The 22,604-nt window shown below is 36.0% G+C and overlaps 1 protein-coding gene across 1 annotated transcript in view; it reads right to left on the bottom strand.

The window, feature by feature from the left end:
* Positions 1-3,104: 3,104 nt before the first annotated feature.
* The window catches only part of IPO4 (importin 4), a 60,096-nt gene continuing 40,596 nt past the window's right edge, over positions 3,105-22,604 (bottom strand). Inside the window, exons 18-29 of the mRNA XM_085044425.1 lie at positions 21,544-21,646; positions 19,645-19,753; positions 18,792-18,892; positions 18,502-18,579; positions 18,357-18,414; positions 18,186-18,270; positions 17,532-17,716; positions 15,687-15,731; positions 15,240-15,598; positions 10,873-10,990; positions 6,612-6,707; positions 3,105-3,335 (exon numbers count right to left, since the gene is read on the bottom strand). Of these exons, the coding sequence (XP_084900551.1) occupies positions 3,105-3,335; positions 6,612-6,707; positions 10,873-10,990; positions 15,240-15,598; positions 15,687-15,731; positions 17,532-17,716; positions 18,186-18,270; positions 18,357-18,414; positions 18,502-18,579; positions 18,792-18,892; positions 19,645-19,753; positions 21,544-21,646 (1,568 nt within the window). The remainder of the gene's footprint in view (positions 3,336-6,611; positions 6,708-10,872; positions 10,991-15,239; positions 15,599-15,686; positions 15,732-17,531; positions 17,717-18,185; positions 18,271-18,356; positions 18,415-18,501; positions 18,580-18,791; positions 18,893-19,644; positions 19,754-21,543; positions 21,647-22,604) is intronic.

Below are 22,604 nucleotides of genomic sequence, written 5' to 3' on the forward strand. Positions count from 1 at the left end.
TGAGGGGAAAAAATTGGTAAAAATTGGGGAAAATTGGGAAGAAATTGGGGAAAAAATTGGAAAAAATGGGAAAAAATGGGGAAAAATGGAAATAAATTGGGAAAAAATGAGGAAAAATTTGGGGAAAAATTGGGGAATAAAATATTAAAAAATGGGGAAAAATAAAAATAAATTGGGAAAAAAAAGACAAAAAAAATTGGGAAAAAATGAGGGAAAAATGGGGAAAAAATGGGGAAAAATGGAGAAAAAAGGAAAAATAAAATTTTTTAAAATGGGGAAAATGGGGAAACAAAATGGGGAAAATTGGGAAAAAATTGGGGAAAAATTGGGAAAAAATGGGAAAAAATGGGAAAAAATGGAAATAAATTGGGAAAAAAAGACAAAAAAAATTGGGAAAAATGAGGAAAAATTGGGAGAAAAATTGGGAAATTATGGGGAAAAAATTGGGAAAAAATGGAAAAAAATGGAAAAAAAGAAAAAAATGGGGAAAAAATGTGGAAAATGAAGGGAAAATGGAGAAAAAAGAAAAAAAAATTTGGAAAAATGGGAAAATGGGAAAAATAAATAGGAAAAAATAGAAATAAATTGGGAAAAATTGGGGATAAAATTGGGGAAAAGTGGAAAAAAATGTGGAAATTGGGGAAAAATGGGGAAAAATGGGAAAAGAAAAAATGGAAACAAAATGGGAAAAAATAAATAAAATGGAGGAAAATGAGGATAAAGTTGAAAAATGGGAAAAAAAGGGAAAAATGGGGAAAAAAAGATGTAAAAATGAGTTCAAAATTCACTAAAATCCCAAATTTCTCTCCAAATTCCCTTTTTCCCCCCAAAGTGATCCCAAACTGCCCTGAAATCCCAAATTTTTCCCAAAATCCCCAATTTGCCCCCAAAATCCGCAAAATTTCCCCCAAAAATATCCCAAATTTCCCAAAACTGCCAAAATATCCCCAAAATTTCCCAAAATTTCCCCCAAAATTCCCAAAATTTCCCCTAAATTCCCAAAATTTTCCCAAATTTCACCCAAAATTCACCATTTCCCCGAAAAATATCCCAAATTTCCCCCAAAATTCCCTTCCTAAATTCCCAAAATTTCCCCTAAATTTCAAAATTTCCCAAATTTCTACCCAAAAATTACCAAATTTCAAAAAATTTCCAAAAAAATTTCCCCAAAAAATCCCCAAACCCCCAAAATTCCCAAATTTCTTTCCAAAATATCTCAATTTCCCCCCAAAAAACCCCAAAAAATCCCAATTTTTCCCCACAAATTCTCAAAATTTCCCTGGAAATGTCTAAAATTTTCCCAAAATTTCCCAAAAATTCCCCAAAAAATCCTCAAATTTCTCCAAAAACAACCCAAAAATTCCAAATTTACTCCAAAATATCCCAAAATTCCTCCAAAATTTCCCAAAAAATCCCCAAAATTTCCCCAAATTGTCCCAAAATTACCCAAAATGCCCAAAGTTTCCAGAAAAACTCCCAATATTCCCCCCAAAAATCCCCAAATCCAAAAAAAATCCCTAAAATTTCCCCAAAATTCCCCAAATTCCCCCAAAATATCCCCAAAATTCACCATTTTCCCCAAAAGTTCCCAAATCTCACCCAAAAAATCCCCAAAAACCCCCAAAATTCCCAAAATGTCCCCAAAATTCCCAAAAATATTTCCAAAACTTCTAAAATTTCCCCAAAATTTCCCCAAATTCCCCCAAAAAATTCCCAAAAAATCCCAATTTTTCTCTCAAATTTCCCCCAAAATTCCCAAAAATTCCCCAAAAAATCCCAAATTTTCCCCAAAAACTTCCCAAAATTTCCCCAAATTTCTCCAAATTTCCCCCAAAATCCCCCAAAATTTTCTAAAATTTCCCAAAATTTCTCCCAAAAATCCCCAAATTTCCACAAAAACAACCCAAAAATTCCAAATTTACCCCAAAATTCCCCCCATAATCCCCAAATTTGCCCCAAAAATCACCATTTTCCAAAAAAATTCCCCAAAAAATCCCCAAAATTTTCCAAAGTTCTCCAAAAACTCCCAAATTTCCCCCAAAAAGTTCCCAAAATTTCCCCAAAATTCCCAAAAATTCCCCAAATTCCTAAATTCTCCCCCAAAATTCACCATTTTCCCCCAAAATTCCCAAATTTCATCCCAAAATTCCCAAAAACTCCCAAATTTCCCCCAAAAATCCCCAAAATTTCCCCAAAAATTCCCCCAAAAAGTCCCAAAATTCCCAAAAAAATCCCAAAACCTCCCAAATTTCCTCAATTTTTCAATTTTCTCCCAAAAATCCCCAAAAATTCCATTTTTCCCAAAAATTCCCCCAAAAAAGCCCCAAAACTCACAAATTTTGCCCAAAAAATCCCCAAAAAACCCCAAAATTCCCAAAATTTCCCCAAATGTCCCAAAATTTCCCCAAAATTTTAACCCCCTCAAAATTTCCCTGAATTTCCCCTTTAAAATCCCCAAAAATTTTCTAAATTTCCCAAAATTTCTCCCTAAAATCCCCACCCCTCCAAAAACCCGAAAATTCCAAATTTCCCCCAAAATCCCCAAATTTGCCCTAAAAATCACCATTTTCCCCAAAAAATCCCCAAAATTTCCCAAAATTCTCCAAAAACTCCCAAATTTCCCCCAGAAAGTTCCCAAAATTTCCCCAAAATTCCCCAAAATTCCCAAAAATTCCCCAAATTCCCAAATTCTCCCCCAAAATTCACCATTTTCCCCAAAAATTCCCAAATTTCACCCCAAAATTCCCAAAAATCCCAATTTCCAAAATTCTAAAATTTCCCCAAATTTCAAATTTCCCCCAAAATTTCCCCCAAAAGCCCTTAAACTCACAATTTTGCCAAAACCCCAAAAATTCCCTCAAAATCCCCAAATTTCCCTCAAAATCCCAAAAAATTCCCTGAATTTCCCCAAAATTCCCCCAAAATTCCCAAATTTCTCCCAAATTTCCCTCCAAATCCCCAAAATTCCCCAAATCTTCCCAAAATGCCCCAAAATCACCCAAATTTCCCCAAATTTTCCCCAAATTTCCCCAAAATTCCCTCAAAATTCCCCTAAATTCCCCAAAATTTCCCTCAGAATTCTCTTGTATCCCCTTAAAATTTCATCAAAATTTCTCAAAATCCCCAAAATTCCCCAAAATTCCCCCTGTTTCCCCAGGCCCCTGTACTTCCAAATGTCTAAACTCCCAAATTTTACCCAAAAAGTTCCCAAAATTTCCCCAAAATTCCCAAAAATCCCCAAATTTCCCCCAAATTTCCCCAAAATTCTCACCTTTCTCCACTCTTCCCAGCGCTGGGCAAACTCCTCTCACCACCTGAGCCACGTGGGGGAGAAGCTGAAATTTGGGGGAAAAATTAGGGATTTTGGGAAAATTTGGGAATTTTGGGGGATTTTGGGGAATTTTTGGGATTTTTTTTCTGATTTTTTTTGGATTTTTTGGCATTTTTTGGGAATTTTTTGGAGTTTTTTGGGGAATTTTTGGTGTTTTTTTTTTTTGTTTTTTTTGATTTTTAATTAAATTTTTCTGATTTTTTTGATTGTTTTTTCTGATTTTTTGGTATTTTTTGTGAATTTTTTTGATTTTTTAATGAAATTTTTTCATTTTTTTGTTTTTTGTTTTTTTTTTTTTTTTTTTTTGAGTTTTTCTTGATTTTTAATTAAATTTTTCTATTTTTTAAATTGATTTTTTTCTGAATTTTTTCAATTTTTACTTTTTTTTTAAATTTTTTTCTGATTTTTTTATGAATTTTCTGATTTTTGTTCTTTTTTTTTTTAAAATTGATTTTTCCTGAATTTTCTTCTCAATTTTTCTTTTTTTTTTCTATTTTTCTGATTTTTTCTGATTTTTTTTTTTCGATTTTTTAATCAATTTTTTCTCATTTTAAGATTGATTTTTTCTGATTTTTTCCTCATTTTTTATTGATTTTTTCTTGAATTTTTCTGATTTTTTAATCAAATTTTTCTCGTTTTAAAATTGATTTTTTCCCTGAATTTTCTTCTCAACTTTTCCTCATTTTTTCTGAATTTTATTCTGAATTTTTTTCTGATTTTTAATCAAATTTTCCTCATTTTAAAACTGATTTTTTCCCGAATTTTCGCTAAATTTTTCTCAATTTTTACCGAATTTTTGATCAATTTTTACTCAATTTTTATTCTGAATTTTAACTGAATTTTCTTCATTTTATTTGATTTTTTCCAGAATTTTTAATCAAATTTTCCTAATTTTTAAATTGATTTTTTCCTGAATTTTTATTCAATTTTCCCAAATTTTCCCTCAAATTATCATTATTTTTCTGAATTTTTCCTGATTTTTTCCCTAATTTTTTCTGGATTTTTCCCTCAACTTTTTGTGATATTTTTACCAAAGTTTTGGGATAATTTTCTCCAAATTTCTCCCAAATTTTCCCCAATTTTTGGGATAATTTCCCCAATTTTTTCCCCAAGTTTTTCCCATTTTTCCCCAAATTTTCCCCAATTTTTTCCCTAATTTTTCCCAAATTTCTCCCAATTTTCCCCCAATTTTTGGGATAATTTTCTTCAATTTTTCCCAGTTTTTTGTATATTTTCCCCAATTTTTTTCCGAATTTCCCCCAAAAATTCCCAAATTTTTCCCCCCAAAATTCCCAAATTTCTCTCAATTTTTCCCCAATTTTTAGGATAATTTCCCCAAATTTTTCCCAAATTTCTCCCAATTTTTCCTCAAATTTTCCTCAACTTTTGGGATAATTTCTCCCAAATTTCTGCCAAATTTTTCCCAATTTTTCCCTAATTTTTCCCCCAAAAATTCCCAATTTTCCCCCAAAAATTCCTTTTTTTCCCCAAATTTTTCCCAAATTTTCCCCAAATTTTTCCCAAATTTCTCTGAAATATCCCTCAATTTTTGGGATAATTTCCCCAAATTTTTCCCAAATGTCTTCCAAATTTTCCCCAATTTTTGGGATAATTTTTCCCAAATTTCCCCCAAATTTTCCTCAATTTTTTCTCAAATTTTCCCACATTTTTGAGATAATTTTTCTGAAATTTCTCCCAAATATTCCCCAATTTTGGGGATAATTTCCCCTATTTTTTCCCCAAATTTTCTCCAATTTTTCCCCAAAAATTCTCCTTTTTCCCCCAAAAATTCCCAAATTACTCCCAAATTTTCCCCAATTTTTGAGATAATTTCCCCCAAATTTCTGCCAAATTTTCCCTAATTTTTCCCCCAAAAATTCCTAATTTCTTTCCCAAAAATTCCCATTTTTCCCCCAAAATTCCCATTTTTTCCTAAATTTCCCCCAATTTTTGTAATAATTTTCCCCAAACTTCTCCCAATTTTTCTCCAAATTTTTCCTAAAAATTACCAATTTTTCCCCAAAAATTCCCCAATTTTTCCCCAAAAATTCCCCAATTTTTCCCAAATTTTTCCCAAATTTTCCCCAATTTTTGGGATAATTTTCCCCAAATTTTTCCCAATTTTTCCCAAATTTTCCCCAATTTTTGGGATAATTTTTCCCAATTTTTCCCTAATCTTTCCCCCAAAAATTCTTATTTTTTTCCCCAAAACCTCCCATTTTTTCCCCCCAAAAAATCCCAAATTACTCCCAAATTTCCCCCAATTTTTGTAATAATTTTCCCCAAACTTCTCCCAATTTTTCCCCAAATTTTTCCCCAAAAATTCCCAATTTTTCCTCCCAAAATTCCTAATTTTTCCCCCAAAAATTCCCAAATTTTTCCCAAATTTTCCCAAATTTTGGGGACAATTTCTCCCAATTTTTCCCCAAACTTTCCCCAATTTTTGGGATAATCTCCCAAATTTTTCCCAATTTTTTCCCCATAATTCCCATTTTTTCCCCCAATTTTCCCTACAAATTCCCAAATTTTTCCCAAATTTTTCCCAAATTTCCCCCAATTTTCCCCCCAAAAATTCCCAATTTTCTCCCAAATTTTTCCCAATTTTTGGGACCATTTTCCTCAAATTTCCCCCAATTTTTGGGATAATTTTTCCCCAAATTTTTCCCCAAATTTTCCCCAATTTTTCCCTAATTTTTCCCCCAAAAATTCTTAATTTTTCCCCCAAATTTTTCCCAAACATTCCCGAATTTTTCCCAAATTTTTCCCCAAAATTTTCCCCAAAGTTCCCGAACTTTTCCCAAATTTTTCCCCAAATTTTTCCCAAAAATTCCCAATTTTTTCCCAAATTTTTCCCCAAAATTTTTGTCGAAATTTCCCATTTTTTTGGGCAGAAATTCCCATTTTTTTGGGCAGAAATTTCCCATTTTTTTGGACAGAAATTTCCCATTTTTCCCCCAAAAATTCCCAATTTTTTCCTCAAAATTTTCCCAAAAATTCCCGAACTTTTCCCAAATTTTTCCCCAAAATTTTCCCAAAAATTCCCGAATTTTCCCAAATTTTTCCCCAAAATTTTCCCCAAAATTCCCGAATTTATCTCAAAATTTTCCCCAAAATTTTCCCAAAAATTCCCAAATTTTCCCAAATTTTTCCCCAAATTTTTCCCAAAAACTCCCAAATTTTTCCCACATTTTTCCCGAAAATTTTCCCAAAAATTCCCGAACTTTTCCCAAATTTTTCCCCAAATTTTTCCCAAAAATTCCCAATTTTTTCCCTCTTTCACCTCCTCAATTTCCACTCGCAGCAGGAATTTCATCACTTCCTCCTCTTCCTCCAAATCCTCCCTCAGAGGCAAAGCTGGCAGCAGCAGGGGGAGAACCTGAGCCAGCAAAAACCAGCAAAAACCAGTAAAAACCAGTTAAAACCAGTTGAAACCAGGAAAAAATCACTTTTCCCAGTTTTCCCCATTTTTTCCCAATTTTTTCCATTTTTTTCCCAATTTTTTTCTCATTTTTTTTCCATTTTTTCCCCAATTTTTTTCTCATTTTTTTCCCCATTTTTTCCCCATTTTCCCCCAATTTTTTTCCATTTTTACATAATTTTTCCCAATTTTTTCCCCCATTTTTCCCAATTTTCCCCCAATTTTTTCCCAATTTTTTTGTCCTTTTTTCCCAATTTTTTCTTCTTTTTTCGCCAATTTTTCCCCAAATTTCCCCATTTTTTTCCCAATATTTTTCTCATTTTTTCCCAATTTTTCCCCATTTTCCCCCATTTTTTCCCTTTTTTTTCCCAAATTTTTTTCCACTTTTACATAATTTTTTCAATTTTTTTCCTCAATTTTTTCCCCATTTTTTCTGCAATTTTCTCTTTTTTCCATTTTTTTCTTATTTTTTCCCCCATTTTTCCCAATTTTCCCAATTTTCCCCATTTTCCCCATTTTTTCTAATTTTTTTCTCACTTTCTCCATATTTTCATCATTTTTTCCCCATTTTTTTCCCCATTTTTTCTTCTTTTTTCGCCAATTTTTCCCCAATTTTCCCCATTTTTCCCCTTTTTTTCCCAATTTTTTTCTCATTTTTTTCATTTTTTCCCCATTTTTTCCCATTTTTCCCCAATTTTTCCCAAATTTTTTTCCACTTTTACATAATTTTTCCCAATTTTTTTCTCATTTTTCCCAATTTTTCTGCATTTTTTCCTCATTTTTTCCATTTTTTCCCCAATTTTTTCCTCCATTTTTCCCAATTTTCCCCATTTTCCCCTTTTTCCCAATTTTTTCTAAATTTTTTCCCCATTTTTCCCCATTTTCTCCATATTTTCATCATTTTTTCCCCAATTTTTTCCCCATTTTTTCTTCTTTTTTCGCCAATTTTTCCCCATTTTTCCCCAATATTTTTCCCAATTTTTTCCCATTTTCCCAATTTTTTCCCCATTTTTTTCCCAATTTTTTTCTCATTTTTTCCCAACATTTTTCCCCAATTTTTTTCTCATTTTTTTCATTTTTTCCCCATTTTTTCCCATTTTTCCCAATTTTTTTCTCATTTTTCCCAATTTTTTCTCCTTTTTTCCCAATTTTCCCCCATTTTTTCCCCATTTTTTCCCAATATTTTTCCCAATTTTTCCCCCATTTTTTTCCCCAATTTTTTCCATTTTTTTCCCAATTTTTTTCTCATTTTTTTCATTTTTTTCCCAATTTTTTCTTTTTTTCTATTTTTTCCCAATTTTTTTCCATTTTTTCCCCAATTTTTTCCATTTTTTCCCCAATTTTTTTTCTCATTTTTTCAATTTTTTTCCAATTTTTTTCTCTTTTTTTTCCATTTTTTTCCCAATTCTTTTCTCCTTTATTTCTCTTTTTTTCCCAGTTTTTTTCTCCTTTTTCTCCCATTTTTCCCCAATTTTTCCCCATTTTTTTCTCATTTTGTTCCATTTTTTCCCCATTTTTCGCAAGTTTTTTTGGTTTTTTTTCCCCATTTTTTCCCCATTTTTTCTATTTTTTTTCTCATTTTCCTCATTTTTTCTAATTTTTTCCCAATTCTTTCCATTTTTTTCCCCCATTTTTCCAATTTTTCCCAATTTTCCCCCAATTTTTTCCCAATTTTTTCCCATTTTTTCCCAATTTTTCCCCAATTTTTCCCAATTTTAAAAATTTTTTTTCTCATTTTTCCCCCAATTTTCCCCACATTTTTCCCAGGATTTTTTGGTAATTTTCTTCCCATTTTTCCCATTTTTTCCCAATTTTTTTCTCATTTTTTTCCCAAATTTTTCACACTTTTTTCAATTTTTTTGTCGGTTTTTCTCCATTTTTTCCTTTTTTTCCCCCAATTTTTCCCATTTTCACCAATTTTTCCCCATTTTTCCCCATTTTTTTCTCATTTTTTCCCAATTTTTCCCCATTTTTTTCCCAATTTTTTTCTCATTTTTTTCATTTTTTCCCCATTTTTTTCCCATTTTTCCCCAATTTTTTCCCAAATTTTTTCTCCCTTTTTCCCCATTTTCTCCCAATTTTCATCATTTTTTCCCCAATTTTTTCCCCATTTTTTCTTCTTTTTTCGCCAATTTTTCCCCAATTTTCCCCATTTTTTTCCCCAATACTTTTCCCAATTTTTTTCTCATTTTTTCCCAATTTTTCTGCATTTTTTTCTCATTTTTTTCTTTTTTTTCTTATTTTTTCCTCCCTTTTTCCCAATTTTCCCCTTTTTTCCCCCATTTTTTCCAATTTTTTCTAAATTTTTTCCCCATTTTTCCCCATTTTCTCCATATTTTCATCATTTTTTCCCCAATTTTTTCCCCATTTTTTCTTCTTTTTTCGCCAATTTTTCCCCAATTTTCCCAATTTTTTTCCCCAATATTTTTCCCAATTTTTTTCCCCATTTTTTCCCCAATTTTTTTCTCATTTTTTTCAATTTTTTCCCAATTTTTTTCTCATTTTTTCCCAATTTTTCCCCATTTTTCCCCTTTTTTTCCCAATTTTTTTCTCATTTTTTTCCATTTTTTCCCCAATATTTTTCCCAATTTTTCCCCATTTTTTTCCCAATATTTTTCCCAATTTTTTTCCCATTTTCCCAATTTTTTCTCATTTTTTTCCAATTTTCCCCCGATTTTTTTTCCATTTTTTCCCAATTTTTTTCTCATGTTTTTCATTTTTTCCCCATTTTTTCTCATTTTTTCCCTAATTTTTCCCCATTTTTTCCCAATTTTTCCCCAATTTTTTCCCCATTTTTTAGTCATTTTCCCCCCATTTTTCATCATTTTTTCCCCATTTTTTCCCCATTTTTCCCCTCCCAGTATAAACCAGTACAAACCAGTAACCCCAGTTTTTTCCCCCATTTTTAACCCTTTCCTCCCCATTTTCCCCCATTTTTTCCCCCATTTTTCCTCATTTTTACCCATTTTTTCACCAATTTTTCCCCCATTTTCCCCTCCCAGTCCCTCCCAGTATAAACCAGTATAAACCAGTATAAACCAGTTCCCTCCCAGTATGAAATTCTCACTTTGACCCCAATTTTTCTCCACATTTTCCTCATTTTTTCTCCACTTTTCCCCCCATTTTTCCCTATTTTTTCTCTTTTTTTCCCCAATTTTTTCCATTTTTTCCCAAATTTTTTCCCATTTTTCCCCCAATTTTCCCCAATTTTTCTCCCATTTTTAGTCATTTTTTCACCATTTTTTCACCAAATTTCCTCATTTTTTCACCATTTTTTCACCATTTTTTCTCCGTATTTTCATCTTTTTTTCCCCATTTTTCCCCCAATTTTCCAGCATTTTTTCCCCATTTTTTCACCAATTTTCCCCATTTTTCCCCCAAATTTTCCCCACTTTTCCCCCAATTTTTCCCCTCCCAGTCCCTCCCAGTATAAACCAGTCCATCCCAGTCCCAAACCAGTACAAACCAGTAACCCCAAACCCCAATTCCCCCATTTTTAAGCCTTTCCTCCCCATTTTCCCCCATTTTTTCCCCATTTTTCCTCATTTTTCCCCCATTTTTCATCACTTTTTCCCCATTTTTTCACCGATTTTCCCCATTTTTCCCCCATTTTTTCCCCATTTTTGCCCTCCCAGTCCCTCCCAGTACAAACCAGTCCAAACCAGTAACTCCAGTTCCCATTTCCCCCCATTTTTAACCCTTTCCTCCCCATTTTCCCCCATTTTTCCCCCATTTTTCCTCATTTTTTCCCCAATTTTCCCCCAAATTTTCCCCATTTTTCCCCTCCCAGTCCCTCCCAGTATAAACCAGTCCATCCCAGTTCAATCCCAGTATGAAATTCCCACTTTAACCCAAATTTTTCTCCACATTTTCCTCATTTTTTCCCCATTTTTTCCCCACTTTTCCCCCCATTTTTCCCTATTTTTTCTCTTTTTTCCCCAATTTTTTCCATTTTTTCCCAAATTTTTTCCCATTTTTCCCCCAATTTTCCCCAATTTTTTCCCCATTTTTAATCATGTTTTCACCATTTTTTCACCAATTTTCCTCATTTTTTCACCATTTTTCCCCAAATTTTTCCCAATTTCCCCCCATTTTTCCCCTCCCAGTCCCTCCCAGTACAAACCAGTTGGTTTGGCGCCCCCTGCTGTCTGATCAGAGCTCCAATCGCGTTGTCTCTGACCCTGCCAGGCTCCTCCCCCTGCAGGGCGTGGCTGCACAGCTCCAGCCCTGGCCACGCCCACCTGCGCCCAAATAAGGAAAAAGGGGCGGGGCCAAGGACAGGAGGGGGTTGGGAGTTTTTGGGATTTTTTGGGGATTTTTTGGGGTTTTTATGGATTTTTTAGGGAATTTTAATTGGATTTTTGGTGGATTTTTGGTGATTTTTTACACATTTTTTAGTGAATTTTTAGGTAATTTTTTTGGAATTTTTGTGGAATTTTTATGGAGTTTTTAGTGAATTTTTTGTGAATTTTAATGGTATGTTTAGTGAATTTTTAGTGAATTTTTAGTGAATTTTTAGTGAATTTTAATGAAAGTTTTAGTGAATTTTTATAGAATTTTTAGGGAATTTTTAGTGAATTGTTACTGAATTTTTATGGAATTGTTACTGAACTTTTACTTATTTTTACTAGAATTTTTAGTGAATTTTTTGCAATTTTTTGATTTTTACTAAATTTTATAGACTTTTAGTGAGTTTTTATTGATTTTTAAGGGATTTTTAGTGGATTTTTCATTTAATTTTTTGTGATTTTTAATGAGTTTTACAATTTTAATGGAATTTTTACTAAATTTTTACTTTAAATTTTTAGTGAATTTTAGCGAATTTTTACTGATTTTAATGGAATTTTTGAGATGAATTTTTGGTGAATTTTTAGGTAATTTATGTAATTTTTAGTGAATTTTTGGTGAATTTTCAGTGAATTTTTGGTGAATTTTAAGTGAATTTTTGGTGAATTTTTAGTGAATTTTTATGGAATTTTTAGCGAATTTTTAGTGAATTTTTAGTGAATTTAAATGGAATTTTTAGTGAATTTTTACACAATTTTAATGGAATTTTTACTACATTTTTACTAAATTTTTAGTGAATTTTTAGTGAATTTTTAGTGAATTTTTAGCGAAATTTTACTGATTTTTAATAGAATTTTTAGTGATTTTTTGGTAATTTTCTTGGAATTTTTAGTGAATTTTTATGGAACTTTTACTAAATTTTAAGGGAATTTTAACTGAATTTTTAGTCATTTTTACAGAATGTTTAGTGAACTTTTAGTGAATTTTTAGTGAATTTTTTGCGAATTTTTTGCGAATTTTTAGTGAATTTTTAGTGAATTTGTATTGATTTTTATTGAATTGTTAGTGAGTTATTAGTGAACTTTTTAGTGTAATTTTTTAGTGAATTTTATGGAATTTTTAGTAATTTTTAGTTGAATATGTTCAATTTTTTTATGAATTTTTAGCTAATTTTTACTGATTTTTAATAGAATTTTTAGTAAATTTTTAGTGAATTTTTAGTGGTTTTTTACGGAATTTTTAGCGAATTTTTACTAAATTATAGATTTTTTCGTGAGTTTTTAATGAATTTTGTGGAATTTTTAGTGAGTTTTTTTGGATTTTTGCGAATTTTTAGGGATTTTTATAGGAATTTTTAGTGAATTTTTAGTGATTTTATAGAATTTTACGGAATTTTAACAGAATTTTAGCATTTTTATGGATTTTACTGAATTTTTACTGAATTTTTAGTGAATTTTTAGTGAATTTTTATGGAATTTTTGGGGAATTTTTATGGAGTTTTTACTAAATTTTTAGTGAATTTTTAGCGAATTTTTACTGATTTTTAATAGATTTTTTTGTGATTTTTGTAATTTTCTTGGAATTTTTAGTGAATTTTTACTGCAATTTTTAGTAAATTTTTAGTAAATTTTTTGCGAACTTTTAGTGAATTTTTATGGAACTTTTACTAAATTTTAAGGGAATTTTAACTGAATTTTTAGTCATTTTTACAGAATGTTTAGTGAACTTTTAGTGAATTTTTAGTGAATCTTTACAGAATTCTTAGTGAATTTTAATGGAATTTTTAGTGAATTTTTAGTGAATTTTTAGTGAATTTTTATTGATTTTTATTGAATTGTTAGTGAGTTATTAGTGAATTTTTAGTGAATTTTTATGGAATTTTTAGTGAATTTTTAGTAATTTTTAGGGAATATAAATGGATTTTTTACAGAATTTCGATGGAATTTTTACTAAATTTTAGTGATTTTTTTAGTGAGTTTTTAGTGAATTTTGCAGAATTTTTAGTGAATTTTTAGTGAATTTTTAGTGAATTTTTACTGAATTTTTATGTAATTTTTACTGATTTTTATTGGAATTTTTAGTGAATTTTTAGTGAATTTTTAGGAATTTTTACTGAATTTTTAGTGAATTTTTAATGAATTTTTATGCAATTTTTAGTGAATTTTCAGTGAGTTTTTAGTGAATTTTTAGTGAATCTTTAGTGAATTTTTAACTGAATTTTTAGGGAATTTTTACTGAATTTTTAGTGAACTTTTATGGAATTTTTAGCGAATTTTTAGTGATTTTTTACGGAATTTTTAGCGAATTTTTACTAAATTTTAGAGGTTTTTTTAGTGAGTTTTTAGTGAATTTTGCAGAATTTTTAGTGAGTTTTTAGTGAATTTTTAGTGAATTTTATGGAATTTTTAGTGAGTTTTTAGTGAATTTTTAGTGAATTTTTACGGAATTTTAACAGAATTTTTAGCGAATTTTTATGGATTTTTACTGGATTTTTACTGAATTCTTATGGAATTTTTAGTGAATTTTTATGGAATTTTAGTGAATTTTTAAGGAATTTTTAGTGAATTTTTATGGAATTTTTGAGGAATTTTTACTAAATTTTAAAGGAATTTTTAGTGAATTTTTCCTGAATTTTTATGGAATTTTCACCGAATTTTTAGTGAATTTTTCCTGAATTTTTAGTGAATTCTTATGGAATTTTTAGTGAATTTTTACAGATTTTTTAGCGAATTTTTATAGAATTTTTAGTGAATTTTAATGGAATTTTTAGTGAATTTTCCTGGAATTTTCAGTGAATTTTCCTGGAATTTTTAGTGAATTTTTGCAATTTTCGAGAATTTACTAAATTTTAATGGAATTTTTAGTGAATTTTTCCTGAATTTTTCCTGAATTTTTAGTGAATTTTCACCGAATTTTTAGTGAATTTTTCCTGAATTTTTAGTGAGTTTTTAGTGAATTCTTATGGAATTTTTAGTGAATTTTTATGGAATTTTTAGTGAATTTTATGGAATTTTTACGGAATTTTTATGGAATTTTTGGGGAATTTTTATGAAATTTTTATGGAACTTTAAAGAAGTTTTAGTAAATTTTTAGTGAATTTTTAGTGAATTTTAACTGAATTTTTATGGAATTTTTAGGAAATTTTTAGTGAATTTTCAGTGAATTTTTAGTGAATTTTTAGTGAATTTTTATGGAATTTTTATGGAATTTTTACAGAATTTTTATGCAATTTTGCAATAGAATTTTAACTGAATTTGAAGAGATTTTTTACACGATTTTAATGGAATTTTTACTGCATTTTTAGTGAATTTTTATGGAATTTTTACTAAGTTTTAATGGAATTTTTACTAAACTATAGAATTTTTAGTCAATTTTATTGGAATTTTTAGCAAATTTTTACAGAATTTTTATAGAAATTTAAATGAATTTTCACTGAATTTTCATGCAATTTTTACTGAATTTTTATGGAATTTTTAGTAAATTTTTATGGAATTTTTATTGAATTTTTACTGAATTTTTATGGAATTTTTACTAGATTTTTATAGAATTTTTAGTGAATTTTCACCGAATTTTTACTGAATTTTAATGGAATTTTTAGTGAATTCTATAGAATTTTGATGGAATTTCTACTGAATTTTTACTGAATTTTTCTTGAATTTTTAGTGAATTTTTACAAAATTTTTATAGAATTTTTATGGAATTTTTAGTGAGATTTTAGCGAATTTTTACTGAATTTTAAAGAATTTTTAGTGAATTTTTAGCGAATTTTTCCTGATTTTTTGTAGAATATTTAGCAAATTTTTACTGAATTTTAGTGAATTTTTAGTGAGTTTTAGCAAATTTTTACTGAATTTTATAGAATTTTTAGTGAGTTTTTAGCGAATTTTTACGGAATTTTAAAGAATTTTTAGTGAATTTTTAGCGAGTTTTTACTGAATTTTTGTAGAATTTTCAGTGAATTTTTCCTGAATTTTCCCTCAATTTTCCACAACTTTTCCTGAATTTTAACTGAAATTTTCCTGAATGTCTCATCATTTTTTCCTGAATTTTCTCTCAATTTTCCCTCAACTAATTACCATATATGGAAAAGGGGCGGAGCCAATTACCATATATGGCAAACCACACCCAACCCCACCCTCTATACCCATATATGGCAATGTGGGCGTGGCCAAACCCCCCTCAGCCCCCTGATTGGTGGGATACTCCAGGTGGGCGTGGCCGATCGCCTCCCCGATCCGCCCAATGGCGTAGAAGGCGTTGGCTCGCACTTCCTGCTCCTCGTCCTTGGCGGCCAATCGGAAGGCGTTGCCCAAATCCGGCAAGAAGGGCGTGGTCTCCCCGCCCAGGGCGTGGCACAGCTGGCCAATCACGGCCGCCGCCCACGACCTCACCCCGGGCTGGGCGGGGTCAGCCAGGCCGGCCAATAGGGAGGGGAGGAGGCGGCGGAAGTAGGATGGCGGGAAGGCCACGCCCCTTCCGGTCTGGGCCACGCCCTCCCGCGCCATGGCCACGCCCAGCTGGGGCAGCCAATCGGAGGCGACTTCGCGGAGCTCGGCGAAGCGCTGGAAGGGGATTGGTCGGTTGGTGAGGCAGGGAGGTGGGCGGGGCTAAAGGGGGCGGGGTTTGGCGGGAAGCCACGCCCACCCTCACCTCATTTGCATCGGCCGTGACGTCATCGGATTTGGCGCTGGCGACCTGAGGGGGAGGGGCTGGTGAGGCCACGCCCACTCTAGCCACGCCCACAAGGGGTTAATCCAATCAAGCCACGCCCACCAGTCATTAACCCCAATTAAGCCACGCCCACCAGTCATTCATTAACCCCAATTAAGCCACGCCCACCAGTCATTAACCCCGTTAAGCCACGCCCACTGCCCAGAAAGGCCTTCTAAGCTCCTCCCACTCCAAGCCCCGCCCACTCATCCAAGCCCCGCCCACTTTATGCCCCGCCCACTCCTTGGAGAGTGGCTTGGGCTAAGCCACGCCCCCTCTTCCTAAGCCACGCCCACCCCTTTAAATGCTTCCAATGCTAAGCTCCTCCCACCTCTTTTAGCCCCGCCCACTCAGAGCCACACCCCTCCTAAGCCCCTCCCACTTTAAACTCGTCCCACTTCCCCCTTTCTCTTTAAGTCACGCCCCTTCATCCTAAGCCCCTCCCAGTGTAAGCTCCTCCCACTCTTTCCAATGCTTTCCCCTTTAAGCTCCGCCCACCCAAACCCCACCCACTTCAAGCCACGCCCACCAGCTCCAAGCCCCTCCCTCCAAGCCCCTCCCACCGCCTGGAAATAAATGTCCCTTTAAGCTCCTCCCACTTCTTAGCCCCACCCATTTAAGCCACGCCCCTTCACTCTAAGCCCCTCCCACTCCCTCAAGCCACGCCCATTCGAAGCCACGCCCCCTTGTAAGCCCCTCCCACCACTGTATGTTTCATCACTCCAGGCTCCTCCCACCCCTTCTAAGCCCCTCCCACTTTAAGCTCCTCCCACTCCACGCATCTTCCACCTCCTTTAGCCCCGCCCACTTCAAGCCACGCCCCTCTCTTCTAAGCCCCTCCCACTCTGCTTACCACAATCCCATTCATGTAAACCCCACCCACTTTAAGCCCCGCCCACCTCCCTCTAGCCACACCTACTTTAAGCCACACCCCTCCCTCTTAGGCTCCTCCCACCCCTTTAAACTGCACCCACTTCCAGCCAAACCAAGCCCCGCCCACTTCCTTCAAGCTCCTCCCACTCCAAGCTCCACCCACCTCCATACCTCCCCACCCCTCCATTGCAAGCCACGCCCACTCATTTAAACCCCTCCCACTTCAAGCCACGCCCCTTCCCTCTTAAGCCCCTCCCAGTATATGTAGTCCCACCCACTTCAAGCCACTCCCCCTTTTCTAAGCCCCTCCCACTTCCTTAATATCCTCCCACTTCAAGCCACACCCTTTCCTCACAAGCCCCTCCCACTTCAAGCCACACCCCTTTCCTCCTTAAGGCCCTCCCACTTCCTTTTAGCCCCGCCCACTCCAAGCCACACCCCTTTTCCTAAGCCACTCCCACTCCCTTTAGTCCCTCCCACTCCAAGCCACACCCCTTTCCCCATAAGCCCTTCCCACTTCCTTAAGCCCCACCCGCTTCCAACCACACCCCTTTCCTCCTAAGCCCCTCCCACTCCCTTTAACCCCTTACTTCAAGCCACACCCCTCCCACTTCAAGCCACACCCTCTCCTTTAAACACCGCCCACTTCAAGCCACATCCCCTTTCCATAAGCCCCTCCCACTCCCTTTGGCTCCTCCCAATCCAGGCCACACCCCTTGCCTCCCAAGCCCCTCCCACTTCCTTTAGCCCCTCCCACTTCAAGCCACACCCCTTCCCCCTAAGCCCCTCCCACTTCCCCTTAGCCCCTCCCACTTCAAGCCACGCCCCTTTTTCTAAGCTCCTCCCACTCACTTTAAGCTCCTCCCACTTTTCCAAGCCCCGCCCCTTCACCTCTAAGCCCCGCCCCCTCACCTCCCCGACGATGACGTCACACAGCGCCCGGCCAATGGGCTCCAGCCATTCCCGGGGGGCGTGGCCTGGGGGCTCCAGCAGGCGGCCGGCCCCGCCCACCGCCCCCATGGCCCCGCCCACTGCCGGGTCCGACTTGACTCCGCCCACCAGGGCCTGCAGCGCCCTCTGCTGGCTGGGGGTGGGAGCTGGGGGGAAACCAGTATAAACCAGTTTGGGCCAGTTTGGACCAGTATAAACCAGTTTAAATCGGTATGGTTCAATCCCAGTCCATCCCAGTTCATCCCAGTATAAACCAGTCCATCCCAGTCCATCCCAGTTCAATCCCAGTCCATCCCAGTCCATCCCAGTTCAATCCCAGTATAAACCAGTTCAATCCCAGTCCATCCCAGTCCATCCCAGTCCATCCCAGTATAAACCAGTCCATCCCAGTTCAATCCCAGTCCATCCCAGTAACTCCCAGTATGGAAAAAACTCCCATCCAGTATAAACCAGTATAAACCAGTATAAACTAGTAACCCCCAATTCTCTCCCAATCCATCCCAGTAAGACTCAAATCCTCTCCCAGTCCATCCCAGTAACTCCCAGTATGGCAAAACCCCCAAACCAGTCCAAACCAGTATAAACCAGTATAAACCAGTATAAACCAGTACAAACCAGTCTGGCTCTCCTCTCCTCTCCCGCAGCGGCAGTAACTCCCCAGCGCCTCGTAGGCTGCAGCTCTGACCTCAGACTGGGGGAACTGGGAGCAAACTGGGAGTTACTGGTTTATACTGGGAGGGAACTGGGGCGAACTGGGATGAACTGGTTTATACTGGGAGGACTGACCTGGGCGAGATCCAAGATGGCCGACAGGGTGGAGTCCAGGTAGGGCAGGAAGGGAGGGCTGGGGAAACCGGTTTGGACCAGTTCAAACCAGTATAAACCAGTAAAAACCAGTAAAAACCAGTATAAACCAGTATAAACCACTTACCCGCAGTTCTCGGCCATCTCTCCCAGTGCTCCCAGTGCCGATTGGGCAACTCCGGGGAAAGCTCCGCCCACTTCCTGCCTGCACCAGTATAAACCAGTATGAACCAGTATAAACCAGTATGAACCAGTATAAACCAGTATAAACCAGTTTGGGGGAGAAAAAACCCCAAACCAGTATAAACCAGTATGGAAAAACCCCAAACCAGTAAGGAAAAACCCCCAAACCAGTATAAACCAGTAAAAACCAGTCAAAACCAGTCTAAACCAGTATAAACCAGTGAATCTCCTCACTCCAGAGTCTCCTCCCACTCGGTGACGTCATCCTCCATAGGCTCCGCCCCCTCCTCGTCATCATGGAGACTCAGCAGCCAATCAGGAGCGTCGGCTTGGGGCTGGGAGACCAGTTTGGACCAGTTTGGACCAGTTTGGGGCTCCCAGTCCATCCCAGTTCAATCCCAGTATAAACCAGTTCATCCCAGTCAATCCCAGTCCATCCCAGTTCCATCCCAGTTCAATCCCAGTCCATCCCAGTTCATCCCAGTCCATCCCAGTTCAATCCCAGTTCAATCCCAGTCCATCCCAGTCCATCCCAGTCCATCCCAGTTCAATCCCAGTATAAACCAGTTCATCCCAGTCAATCCCAGTCCATCCCAGTTCCATCCCAGTTCAATCCCAGTCCATCCCAGTTCATCCCAGTCCATCCCACTTCAATCCCAGTTCAATCCCAGTCCATCCCAGTCCATCCCAGTTCATCCCAGTCCATCCCAGTTCAATCCCAGTTCAATCCCAGTCCATCCCAGTCCATACCAGTATAAACCAGTTCAATCCCAGTTCATCCCAGTTCAATCCCAGTCCATCCCAGTCCAATCCCAGTTCAATCCCAGTTCAATCCCAGTCCATCCCAGTTCCATCCCAGTCCATCCCAGTTCAATCCCAGTCCATCCCAGTCCATCCCAGTTCAATCCCAGTCCATCCCAGTCCATCCCAGTTCCATCGCAGTCCCTCCCAGTCCCTCCCAGTCCATCCCAGTATAAACCAGTTCAATCCCAGTCCATCCCAGTTCAATCCCAGTCCATCCCAGTTCCATCCCAGTTCAATCCCAGTCCCTCCCAGTCCCTCCCAGTACAAACCAGTACAAACCCACCTCTCTCACCAGAGGCCTCAGCGCTCCCTCCAGCACCGGCATCACCTTGGGCAGCAGCGGCGCCATTCCTTCCTTCATCACCTCCGACACGGCGGCGGCCAGCACCGAGCTGCGAACACCAGTTTGAACTGGTTTATACTGGTTTTTACTGGTTTATACTGGGAGGGAAGCGCGGAGCCCTCACGGCCCCACATCCAAAATGGCGGCGGAGGCACTTCCGGTTTCCCCTCAGCGCTTTGCCACGTTCGAAAATGGCGCGTTTTGTAGTTCGGGCGCGACTTCCGGACTCTCCCGGTGCGCCATTGGTTGGCGCGGGCTGTCAATCAAAAGGGACTTCCGCCCGCCTTTTTGTGGGCGCCGCCATTTTGAGGCGTGAGGGGAAAAGGGGGAGAAGCTGAAAAAATGAGGATTTTAACCCAAAATTCGCGGATTTGGTGGGACTGGGAGGGACTGGGAGGGAACTGGGAATTTTTGGGAATTTTTGGGAATTTTTTTTTTAAATTTTGGGAATTTTTTGGGATATTTTTTGGGATTTTTTCGGGGTTTTTTTCCGCCATTTCCCCTCAATTTTTGGGTTTTTCCCCTCAAATTTTCGGAATTTTCTGGAAATGTCTTCGGAATTTTTGGGAATTTGGCGTTTTTTGAGATAAGTCTCATGAAATTTTGGGAATTCCGGGAATTTTCAGGAATATTTTTGGGATTTTGGAGCTTCCCAGGTGATATTTTTTGTTTGCCTTTTTCATCCATTTTTTTGGCCATTTTAAAAACATTTTTCCTCCATTCTGTTTCATTTCCTCAGAATGTTTTTCGAATTTTTCCAGGATTTCATATTTTCGGGATAAATTCTTGGAGTTTTAGGGAATTTTAGGGAATTTTAGGGAATATTTGGGAATGCTTGGAATTTCTCACTTGGATTTTTTGCTATTTTTTTCACATTTTTCCCATTTTCTCCTAACTTTTCCAAAGTTTTTTTTGGATTTCAGATGTTTTGGAACAAATTTCTGGGAATCTTCTGCCATTTTGGGATTTTCCAGGGGATTTCTTTCCATTTCCCTTCCTGTTCTTTCCCTGTTTTTTGCAATTTTTTTCATGGTTTTTTTTGTTTTAAATTTCTTATTTTTGCCAGGAATTTTTTTTGGGGGGAATTCTGGTAATTTTTGGGATAAATTTTGGAAATTTCTTGGAATTTTTCTTTGAATTTTCCCCCTTTTTTTGGGCCATTTTTCCCTAATTTCTTCAGATTTCTTTTTGGGATTTCAGGAATTTTAGGAATTTTAGGGAATAGTTGGAATTTCTCACGTGGATTTTTTACCTTTTTTCCCCCCAATTTTTTTGCCATTTTTTCCAATTTTCTTGGATTTTTCTTCAGGATTTTGGGATAAAATCCCAGGAATTTTAAAGGACTATTTGGGAATATTTCGAATTTCTCACGTGGATTTTTTACCTTTTTTTTCCAATTTTTTCCCCATTTTTCACCATTTTCCCCCATTTTTTCCCATTTTTTCGCCTTTTTCCCCATTTTCCCAGGATTTTCAGGAATTTTGGGAAAAATTCTGAGAATTTTAGGGAATATTTGGGAATATTTGGAATTTCCCACGTGGATTGTTTACCTTTTTTTCCCAATTTTTTTCCCACTTTTCACCATTTTTTCCCATTTTTTCCTAATTTTTCCCCATTTTTTCCAGGATTTTGGGAATTTTTGGAAAAATCCCAAGAAGTTTAAGGAATATTTGGGAATATTTGGAATTTCTCATGGATTTTTTGCCTTTTTTCCCCCATTTTTTTCTCCCACTTTTACACCTTTTTTTTTTGCATTTTTCCCCATTTTTTCCTAATTTTTCCGGATTTTTTCCAGGAATTTTAGGAATTTCGGGACTTTCGGGATTTCCGGTTACTCACACCACCCTGATGACGTCATCGTCGCCCTCAGCCAATCGCAGCGCGAGTTCCAGAGCTTCCGGCAGCTCTGAGCCAATCAGGGAGCCCAGAGAGCCAAGGACCTCTGAGGGACCAGAAAACACCAGGAAAAACCAGGAAAAACCAGAAAAAACAGGAAAAATCAAGAAAAAACAGTAAGAAACTCAAATTTTCCCATTTTTCCCATTTTTTCCAATTTTTTCCCATTTTTCCCCCAATTTTTTTCTCATTTTCCGTAATTTTTTCCTCATTTTTCTCGATTTTTTTCCCATTTTTTTACTATATTTTCCCCATTTTTTCCTCTGTTTTTCCTGATTTTTTTCCTAGTTTTTTCCCATTTTTTCCCAATTTTTTCCCATTTTTTTCCTATTTTTCTCCATTTTTTCTCCATTTTTTCCCCAATTTTTTCCCAATTTTTCCCATTTTTCCCCATTTTTTTACTATTTTTTCCCCATTTTTTCTCATTTTTCCCCATTTTTTTGCCAATTTTTTTCCATTTTTTCTCCATTTTTTTCTCCATTTTTTTTCGCCAATTTTTTCCTCAACTTTTTCCCATTTTTTCTCAAACTTTTCCTGAATTTCCCCCTCATTTTTCTCCATTTTTTCCCTAATTTTTTCCTCATTTTTCTCGATTTTTCCCCATTTTTTACTATTTTTTCCCCATTTTTTCCTCTGTTTTTCCTAATTTTTTCCTAATTTTTTTCCCATTTTTTCCCAATTTTTCCCATTTTTTCCCAATTTTTTCCCATTTTTTCCCCATTTTTTCCCAAATTTTTCCCATTTTTCCCCAATTTTTCCCAATTTTTTCCCAATTTTTTCCATTTTTTTCCACATTTTTTCCCATTTTTTCCCCATTTTTTTACTATTTTTTCCCCATTTTTCTCTATTTTTTCCAAATTTTTTTCTCATTTTTTCCCATTTTTCCGATTTTTTTCCCCAATTTTTTCAGCACTTTTTCCTCATTTTTCACCATTTTTTCTCCATTTTTTCCTGAATTTTTCATAATTTTATTCTCATTTTTCCCCCATTTTTTTCTCATTTTT

The sequence above is a fragment of the Lichenostomus cassidix genome, unplaced genomic scaffold (assembly GCF_008360975.1).
Source record: "Lichenostomus cassidix isolate B80296 unplaced genomic scaffold, HeHo_3.0 HiC_scaffold_36, whole genome shotgun sequence".
In the NCBI taxonomy this organism is placed as follows: Eukaryota; Metazoa; Chordata; class Aves; order Passeriformes; family Meliphagidae; genus Lichenostomus; species Lichenostomus cassidix.